Raw genomic sequence first — 9,995 nt, forward strand, 5'->3', positions numbered from 1 at the left:
TGCTTGGATAGCAACATCCAATGGTAGATGGACAGGACATCCATCCTTGGAGACGCCATTGATTACATGAAAGAGCTGCTACTTTGAAGGTCATCAACTCCAATGAGATGGTCTCAAGCAATTCCCCAAGGGTACGAAAGTAGCATCCGATCACCTAACATATTCTTTCTCCCTCCAAAGGGATTGGAACTATTGAGCATTGCTTCAGATCGAGGTTGAAAGGACGGATGCAGATACCAGAATAGAGGTAAGCTACGTCATGAAGAGTAATGTTTTGTGATCTCTTATTAAAGAGCTTGAGATAATTAATATCACAATTTAAATTTAATTGCCATGTGCTATACATGCACAAACCTCCAATTTGATGTAGAAAATCAATTCATACGACAAATTATTAATTATCGATAAATTAGTTAGTATATTTAAATCATATGACAAGTGGTTTTGATAAAAAAATTCATTAGATGATGTCTCGATTATTTTTTTAATAAAAAAGGTTGAGCCTTTAAATTATTATTTTTTAGAAATTTTAATAGATGAAAATTTAAAATCTTAATAACTGATAAGTGAATTTTGAAATGAGTATAAGTATAAATGTTCACTTAAAATTTAATAATTTTATTATTTATCACTCTAAATTTAGCTCTAATTTGTATATAGAAATATATATTATTATGGTATTATGTAATAACTATTAGTAAATAAAACGTTTGTTGATATTTTAATTTACATAATATCCTCAATATAAACGTTAGAACAGAAATATTACCGCAATTCGTTTGAGTCGGCGCTGCCGAAGCGAAATGCCGCCGCCGTGCTCTCACCTCCTCTCTCTCAGCATCTCACTCCCCTTCGTCACCTCTCCTTCACACTACCCTCGCTCTTCCTGCCACTCTCCTCCCATCACTCTCCCCTTCTGCTCTCCCTTCCCCGCCCTCAAACCCTTCCCCCCTGCCGCCGCCGCCTCTTCCTTCCCCTATTCTTATCAGAACCCTGATCGAGATCAGCAGCGAGACCCACAACTCCTGGTACCGCAGGACGAGGAGCTCGTCATCGGCGATTGCCTCGTCTTCGAGGATGGTGCCTTCGAGGATGGCGACCCCTTCGACCCACCGTCCCCCTCCGAGGAGGCCGGTAGGCCGGGGCGGAGAAGGCCCGCCGCCGCTGCCTCCACGGCGGAAACCGAGAGCTTAGTTCCGAATAAGTGGAAGGAGGCGGTGGAGGAGATCAACATGACGAAGAAGGAGAAGCGGAGGATCTCGCACGAGTTGAAGTTCGGAAGCCGGATGGAACGGAGGAAGAAGCCGCCCGTGCTGGACATGGAGGAGTACCGGACGTACCGAGAGATGAAGCTCTCCCAGCTGAAGCCCGTGGTCCTCGATGATCCACGCGAGTTTCCGCAGGCGGCGGTGCCTCCTGAGCAGAAGGGGCTCCCGGGAGGAAGAGTGGCTCCGAGGAACCCTAGACTGGGGTTGGATGGGGGAACTTTGGAGGATATCAGAGAATTCTTCAATAGCGGAAAGTATGTGCCCAGAGATGTGGATGATGACAAGAATCCCCAAGGTGAGTTTGGTATTTGGGCTCTCTCTATATCAGTTCTAGTATCAATTCTTTCCCTTTCCTTGTCTCTTACTATTGATGCTATAGACATTTGGTTATAGCAAGATTAGTAGTTGTTTTGAGCAGCCATGAACTTTTGCATGATGAACTGTGAGCAATGGAACATGAATGGCTATATTGGAAAGGATAAGTGAAAGTAACTTCTGATAATTCTCCTGCAAGTCTGGGCCTCTTACTCTCATTTGTCTATCTAGAAGGAGCATGTAAGCCAAAAATTACATGCGTTTTCTAATGAGGCAGAAATGTGTGATACAGATAGAACTCAATATAGTGTTAAAACTAATTCAACTAAGCACCTCTTTGGATCACAAATATTCAACAGAATCTTTCATTACAACTTTCTTAATATTTACCATGTCATATATGTGTATGCTTCTCAACAAGAAGGGGCTTATTAGTGATGGCGACAGAGTATATTTTCCATTCAACAGTAAGATATAGCGACAATTAGTTTGTCAAGCTTGTGAGGTTTGATGAATGTTGAACAAGGAGAAGACATAGTAGAAGATGCATCTGATGTCCTGGTTAGGCGGAGTAGGCAAAGACTGGGGTGGGCAGGACTACATGGCAACATGAAGATATGCTTCATATAGCTACAAAATCTTGATACATGTTATGCAAAATTTGTGCAACTTTTGGCATGTTTTATATTAAATATGTGGGAGGTAATATTATACATATGTGTATAATATGTGTAAAATATGTATCTGCATTTGTAAGTACATATTAAATGCAGATACATACAGATACATATATAATATGTGTAATATTATACATATTGCACAACAGCCAAACCATAATCATCCAAATTGTCCTTTTTGGGTCCTGATGTTTGTTCTATTAGTAAATACTTTGGCCCATTTCTTTTCATGACTTGGAAATATTGCTAGAGTGTAGCAATGGGATAAAGGAATGATTTTCCTGGTCTGAACTTGGAGCTTTCTTCAGTCATCAGTGCAATACCACCTGTCTGCAATTGTTCCTTTAGGGTAGTCAATGAAAACAGATACCAATTTTATTTTTCTTGTCCGTAGTCAACTTCTTGTTTCATGGTTGAAAATTGAAATACTTGTTCATTGCCTAGTACTTTTTTATTTCATAATTCTGGTATGTTTCTTCAATCCAATTTGTATCATCTGTTTGTATATCTACATTTATGGTTAAGTTTTACATAGCAAGATCTTAGATGAATCTTCTTGAAGGGTTCTATGTAAGGATTAGTGTTGTTTTTTCCCCAATTATTACAATGTAGTGGTCCTTACTATGCTTTATGTCAGACTTGGTTTTGATATAGCAATTATTTACTCAATTTTGCAGGTCGGCGTAAGCTGTTCACACTGGAAGAAAAGGTTCTCTTAAATAAACGCATACCTAATTTGGCAGAAGCAACTTCAGTAAGTCGTTTATTTTCGAATTACATGTACTGGATTCATCTATGGAATATTACTCATTTGCATATTCTAAATGAATTGTATAAAATGCTAAGAATTATCTGTTTGAATTAAGTTATTGATCTCATGTCATGTAATGTTGTTGTCTGCCTGTTACAAGTGGAATTTATTGATCACATATTGGTTATATGTTTGCTTGTTACAAGTGGAACTTATTACATGTTCTCAACAAAGTGCTCAACTTGGAGTTATGTGAGAAATTTAATATGTTTGCTCTAAAATTTATCAATGTAATTTTCTTGACTTCAAGTTTTGCTTAAGGGCAAATATTTTATCTTTATTTAAAATGTCTTCTTTATTTTTAAAATTAATCATCTTTGAAGATTTGTACACTGTATTCTTTCTACTTATAAGCTTTTTTTCTTTTATTGTATAAAAGTTTCATTTTGTGACCGATAACAGTTTTCGGCGTAGTCGTATGGTTCTAGTACATACTGATATATTGATACATATAATGTTGGTGTACCAATTGCCATCGATCAAGACAGAGAGTGAGAGAAGAGGGGGCAGGATGATGAAGAGATGGAGGAGGAGGAGGTGGAGGAAGAAGTGGCAGTGTGAGGCAGCAGATTGTGGCAAGGCAACGGGTGGTGGCGCCGAGGCAGCAGATGATGGCAGTGAGGCAACAGGTGGTGCACAAGAGAAGATTGGGGGAGAGAAAGTGGGATATAGTACATTTAAAAGAAAAAGGCAATTGTCATTGTTGAAAAGTTAAAAAAATAAATTGATAGGATTACAAATTGACCAAGTGAAATTGTTTGATCCAGGTACCAGTTATTAGTTGGATAGGTAAATATTGGACGGTACGGATTGGTTTGACCTATTTTTGATACACTAGTATCTGCATATTCAATTTTCTAATTTTTTATGATTAATAGAAATGTAAATATAACAAGTAATAACTGATAAATTCTAAGTAATATATTATAAAAACATAACACTACTGGCTACTGTAAAATATTCTGTATGGTGACATACATTACAAGAATTCCATTCACTACTTTTATTGCTTGATTAAACAAGAAGTTTTATTTAGTAAGCATTATGTTTTGAAACTTGCATAATATTATAAATGATGTGCATTGATATTGTCTTAATAAACAACGTATATAGTCGCAATATAAGTATTTTACAGTTTTTTCTTGTAAAACAATTTAAAAACATTATTTTTGTATATATATTTTATGTTTTAACTATTTTGTAACTTTAGGTATATTTTTATTCATACATCTTGTTGGAGCCAATCCTCTGATTTGTTTTTTCTAATTTCATCAATCGGATCAGATCTTAATTTTTAAAATAAATGATCCCTTTTCAGATGAATGCATCTTATTTTTTTGATTTTCCAATTTTTATTTGACTCATATTTCCATTGATCCTAAAATTTCTGGAGTATTGAGCTTTTGGGGAAATTGGTTAAATCTTATGAAACTAGTCAATGATCTGATCCAATTTAAGCCCGTGTATGTTATGCTAGAATTCTGATCTTGGCAGCAGTTATTGTGATGTAATTGTATCATGCTTCTGTATTTTCTGCTTCATAGGGTATCAACTGGTTTGTGACTTTTTTCTTATTTTCATTGTTCTTTAAAAATGGTTACATTTTTTTCTTTTCAGAGTAAATGGCTCCCTCTACACAGTCTTGCTGCATCAGGAGAATTCTTTCTTTTGGATACATTACTAAAGCACAATGTTGACATCAATGGTGTTGATAAGGTATGATAAAATCACCATTTGTTGAAATCTTTTTCTGTCTTGTTATGAACTTATTGGATATTCACTTGGAACCAATCAAGGGAAGCTTGTTATTGCTAAATAGTAACAATGAGGTTGTGTTAGTGCACAAACATTCGTGAAAGCTTTGTGCATTATGGTTCTGTGATGTAGGGAATATTCTATTAATCTCTTTGATATCTCATAGGATGGTTTGTCGGCAATACACAAAGCAATTCTTTGTAAGAAGCAGGCTGTTATCAACTACCTCCTCAGAAATTCAGCAAACCCTTTCATTCGTGATAAAGTAAGCACTATGAGATCTTATTTGCTGCATATAATATTTTATGTTATCTTGCTTGTATATGCTGTGACATTTTTTCATTGCTGCTGACCGATACACTTGTAAGATTCATTCTTAATTTTTTGGCTACCACAATTTTATCTATTTGATGTCATAACATCTAGTGATCACAAATGTAACTTTTTTCTTTTGAGGTGAAAAAACACTTATTCTAGAAAAATACTAGAAAATAGTGCAAAAGTCAACAAAGTGGAAATGCTCACTGTAAGGTTTCACAAATGATATATTCAAATTGGGTACATTGTGCTTTACAGTTTCAGTTAGTTCTTAACTATGTTCTGTTAGTTCTGATGTGATCTGACTTGGCCTAAACCCAACTGCAACCATGTGTACACAATTCAGCATTCATGCTGCTAGAGGATTTGTGTCTGAATTGGTTGGAATTTGCTGGTCTTGGCTGTAATCAGTTTGAAATTGGTATGAATGGCCAATGCAAAGCCAAACTAGGCCAATCCATAGGTTGCTTTTGGCTTATTCTTGTTGATCCTTCTCCATTGAAGAATTGGAGAAGTAGCATGCAGCTGCTGCTGCCCAATGTTTGACATTTTTTAGCTTCTTGAGGAGGAGGGGAAGGTACTTTGCAGGATCACCAGATCTGTGCTGTTACTTTCATTTTGCATATATCACTGAAGATTGATAGATCTAAAGACCTGAATATGCTTGTCCTCATGTTAAATGTTTATGCTCACAGATATTGATGAGCTTTCCTTCTGGAACATTGATCCTAGTGCTTGTACATTTTTTCTCCTTAACAATGTTTCCTTTGCTTTTCATGTGGGATCAATTAATTGAATACTCACTCTACTTACCAGATCACTTGGATTATCTTCTTGTGGTTTCCCAACTGCCTTTAAAAAATATCCTCATTCATCAGTTATGCTAATTCCATCCTACGACAAATTTAGGTTTTTAGTTCCCCTATAAAGCAAATAATGCATCTTAGTATCTTTTTTCGATGGCATTATTTTGTTATTTACTTGTTATTGAAGTTTTCAACAAACATGTCAATATGATATTCATTTTGGAAAGTTGACCATTTAATTTGTGACGTCAGTGGTAATAGTATAAACTAGATGACTGGTGTTACGCTATTTCATTCCATGGGATCTTCTCCTGCGCTAGACATACCTATCCAAGCAGGGACTAGCCTGCAGATCATCCTATATACACAAAATCATAGATAGGAACCAAACTAATTAAAAACCACTTTTGATCAGGTTTCGTCAAAACTGACTGTTAAAACTCCATATGAATGTAGTTTGTCATACATACTTTTGAAGTCATGTTAACACATTGTGGATCCTTGAAACCCTTGTCAAAGTGAATCTAATTATTTGCTTTAAAAGGCCAACAAATTTTGGCATTTTTCAAAATTTTTGATTGACACTTACCAAATATTACATGATCGAGACAAAAATTTCATATAATACTTAGATATATGTTTATGAAATTGTTATATTCAAGAATGCTTCATGATGTTATTTGATCATCTAGTGATGGAAATTGATAACCATTCTGTTGATACTGCTTTTATTTCCTTCTTCAGTGTGGTTTGGGTAAGCTAAATAACAATCTTTATAGGTAGGCACCGGCCATTTATTTATCATCTCCACTAAACAACAGTCTTTCCTGAATTCATATTATGTTTCTGACCATTTATGATCTGAAGACTAAAGGGTTCTAAGATTTCTATGTTGTAGATTCTGTTGAGGTTAATATTTCTCACTTGCATCAGGATGGGGCTACCTTAATGCATTATGCTGTCCAAACAGCATCAAGTCAGACCATAAAGATCCTTCTATTATATAGTGTTGACATAAACCTTGCAGATGATGTACGTTTGTCTTGTTTTCAATTAATTGCTAGTTTTTTATACTATTAACTAGATGAAAATTAACTATCATAAGATTTTTGCAGGATGGATGGACTCCGTTGCATCTTGCCGTGCAAACACAAAGAACAGATATAGTCAGGTTGTTGCTGATTAAAGGAGCGGACAAGACCATAAGAAATCATGTAATTCTCCAAACTGAAGGCTTTCTGTTAATAAGCATGCATTTGAGATTTATTTGTGGTCTTCTGAGATCCTTCTGAGATATTTTTGCAAGAGACTTTTGGCTTAAATTGAAGTAGGATTTTTTTGTGCATTATTTGGGAATTTCGTCTTCTTGGCAAGTGGACATGAAGTTGGTACCAATTGGCCATTGTTGACCTTTATATAATATTTCTTATTCATCTATGTTTGGCCATTAGCTTTCATTGGTTTACCAGTGCTAACATTACTTTATACTGATTCCTTTTATCAGGATGGATTGACACCATTAGATCTGTGTCTTTATTCGGGTCACAACTCAAGAACGTATGAGCTCATAAAACTACTGAAGCAGTTTCCCCTGTCGAAGACATCTGCTTGAGTTCCCCTCTGTTTGTCTGCATAAGACCATCTTCGACGAGTCGCCATCTTGATGACGCTATTGTCAGGTATAATTGATCTTTCATTAGTTCTTCTTTGTCCTTTATATAATAACATCTAAGCTTTATGCCATTTAACACTTAATATGTTTTTTCTGACTGCAGACAGATGCAGCCCAGCAATACGTTCAGTTCTAACAATCGCTCATCCGTGGGGGTACCGTTCATGCCAGTGTTGCCTCTTGGCCTAATCTTAATCAAGTGAAGAGTGTAGCTGAATTCTATCCTGGTCAATCTATGTATCCATATAAACAAGTCAACACTTCAATTACAAGGTCATGCTAGCTTTGTGTAAGGTCAATAAGCTAGAACGCAACTATAATGTAGATATGGTAGTGGACGTGAATCTTAAATGTCCTTGCATTTTTGACCATAGGGTTCTTTTGTGCTAAGGGCTAATTTCAGATTAAGAACATCCTAAAAGCTTCTAGTTTTGTTCCTTGCAATTGTTGCAGCATAGCTTAAGCCCTTGTTTTGTGTTTCTTGTTCTTTCCTTTAAACGAACATCGTATCTGTGTCGGAACCTAAATAGTGACGTATAAATGTTGGCCAGCTTCACCATGTTCGTCGCTTGATGCCGAAGCTTAATCAAGAGCAGGAAAAGCAATGCCTGGTTGCCATCTGATTCATATCCAACGGACCCGACCGCCTTTCCTGAAACATTCTATGTAGCTCTAACAACACGCTAAACCTTTGCCTTTTCCCTTTCTCTTTTCCTTTAAATCTTTTTCCTTTTCCTTTATATTTTCTTCTCGTGAAGGAACTGATTATTCTATCCTCCCTCCTTGCTTATTTTAAGTCTGCTGTTACAGAGTCTCTCTTCCACGCACTAAGAAGCGACGACACTGCTACCGAGTGCAACATCAGTCTCATCCGCTAAACATGGCGAGCGTGAAGGTTTTCGGCTCCCCGACGTCGGCAGAGGTGGCGAGGGTGCTGACATGCCTCTTTGAGAAGGAGATCGAGTTCCAGCTCATTCGCGTCGACAACTACAAGGGCCAAAGAAGACTCCCCGAGTACCTCAAGCTACAGGCAATGACGCTCTGCGGCACTTCCCGTTCCAATTCTAATGTTGTCCTCATGTGGTTCTTACGAACGTAACTCCACGTTGCAGCCCTTTGGACAAGCTCTAACTTTTGAAGACGGAAAGCTGACCCTCGTCGGTGAGAAAAGGCCACAAACTCGATGCAGTTGCACCATTGATTGGAGCTTCAGTTCTTGTTGCTATATGATGCTCGTTCTGGTTGCAGATTCGAGGGAGATATGCCGGCACCTGGCGGACAAGTACGCGGACCAAGGCAACAGAGACCTCCTCGGCTCCGGGACGCTGGAGAGGGCATCGATCGAACAGTGGCTGCAAACCGAGGCCCAGAACTTCGACCCGCCGAGCTCCGCGCTCGTCTTCAACCTGGCCTTCGCGCCGCTGCTGCGCCTCGACCAGGACTGGGAGGTGGTCGAACAGAGCATGAAGAAGCTGGGCAAGGTGCTCGACATCTACGAGCGGAGACTGGACGAGACGGATTTTCTGGCCGGTAACAAGTTCACGCTCGCCGACCTCTCCCACCTTCCCAACGCCCATCGCCTGGTCGCCGACGACAAATGCCGCTCCCTCTTTAAGTCGAGGAAGAAGGTGTACAGGTGGTGGGAGGCGATATCGAGCCGCCCGTCCTGGAAGAGGGTGGTGCGGATGCAGCAGGAGCCCCCCCACATTGTCTAAGTTCATGGGTCGTCTTCAGGGTTTGCTCCTTTGTATCTTTGCCTACCATGTTGCTTTGTTCAGCCAAGCGCTTCCTCGCCGTGTGCTTGTTGGAGGAGTTTGTCTTGCTACCGAGGCTAGTTTAGGCTGAATAAGTTCCGTATCCAAATGTTCTGCACTTCCAATCTAGTTTGATGATAGCATCAACAAATTTAGGGTTAAATCATCCTTGCAACATGACAAGTACGTGAGGAAATTACATGATTTTGGTAATTCAAGAGTGATCGACTCTTGCTGTGTTATGGAACATATCCTAATAAAAAAAGACACTCCCACATCAGATAATTGATGATATCTTTAGAATATGGGATAAATTTTTACATATAAATATATATGTATATATAACCAATGGAAATGGTAAGAGACATTTAGGTATTTAGATTTTTAATATTAGTGAGTAAAATAAGTTTATTGGATGAATACTAATACGAAAATATATATTAAGGATTGGCTTATATATATATATATATATATATATATATATATATATATATATATATATATATATATATCCCTCCTAAATTAGCAGTTTTTATGTTGACTCCTTTCAATCTCAATTTAAATTTAGCAGATACACACTGCAAAATGGAAAAAAAATCTTAGATACAGATATGTACAC

General features: G+C 37.7%; 2 protein-coding genes across 2 annotated transcripts; both read left to right on the plus strand.

The window, feature by feature from the left end:
- Positions 1 to 765: 765 nt before the first annotated feature.
- Positions 766 to 8,066, plus strand: LOC135671785 (ankyrin repeat domain-containing protein, chloroplastic-like). Its single transcript, XM_065179988.1, has 8 exons — positions 766 to 1,563; positions 2,938 to 3,014; positions 4,689 to 4,787; positions 4,993 to 5,091; positions 6,884 to 6,982; positions 7,066 to 7,164; positions 7,455 to 7,629; positions 7,726 to 8,066. Exons 1-7 carry the CDS (start codon positions 804 to 806, stop codon positions 7,560 to 7,562), a joined length of 1,341 nt encoding a protein of 446 aa, XP_065036060.1. The 5' UTR covers positions 766 to 803; the 3' UTR covers positions 7,563 to 7,629; positions 7,726 to 8,066.
- A 128-nt stretch (positions 8,067 to 8,194) lies between these two features.
- Positions 8,195 to 9,550, plus strand: LOC135671786 (glutathione S-transferase F10-like). The gene is made up of 3 exons (XM_065179989.1): positions 8,195 to 8,652; positions 8,735 to 8,783; positions 8,871 to 9,550. The coding sequence occupies exons 1-3, from the start codon at positions 8,503 to 8,505 to the stop codon at positions 9,335 to 9,337; spliced, it is 666 nt and encodes a 221-aa protein (XP_065036061.1). The 5' UTR covers positions 8,195 to 8,502; the 3' UTR covers positions 9,338 to 9,550.
- The last annotated feature ends 445 nt before the right edge of the window (positions 9,551 to 9,995 follow it).

The sequence above is a fragment of the Musa acuminata genome, chromosome BXJ1-4, assembly GCF_036884655.1.
Source record: "Musa acuminata AAA Group cultivar baxijiao chromosome BXJ1-4, Cavendish_Baxijiao_AAA, whole genome shotgun sequence".
In the NCBI taxonomy this organism is placed as follows: domain Eukaryota; kingdom Viridiplantae; phylum Streptophyta; class Magnoliopsida; order Zingiberales; family Musaceae; genus Musa; species Musa acuminata.

Excerpts from the sequence above, each read along its gene's own strand:
- LOC135671786 (XM_065179989.1), top strand. The coding sequence starts at position 8,503 with ATGGCGAGCGTGAAGGTTTTCGGCTCCCCGACGTCGGCAGAGGTGGCG. Across the intron at positions 8,653-8,734 it reads CCGAGTACCTCAAGCTACAG|CCCTTTGGACAAGCTCTAAC; the intron begins GCAATGACGCTC and ends TCCACGTTGCAG. Across the intron at positions 8,784-8,870 it reads CGGAAAGCTGACCCTCGTCG|ATTCGAGGGAGATATGCCGG; the intron begins GTGAGAAAAGGC and ends TTCTGGTTGCAG.
- LOC135671785 (XM_065179988.1), top strand. The coding sequence starts at position 804 with ATGCCGCCGCCGTGCTCTCACCTCCTCTCTCTCAGCATCTCACTCCCC. Across the intron at positions 4,788-4,992 it reads ACATCAATGGTGTTGATAAG|GATGGTTTGTCGGCAATACA; the intron begins GTATGATAAAAT and ends GATATCTCATAG. Across the intron at positions 6,983-7,065 it reads ACATAAACCTTGCAGATGAT|GATGGATGGACTCCGTTGCA; the intron begins GTACGTTTGTCT and ends AGATTTTTGCAG.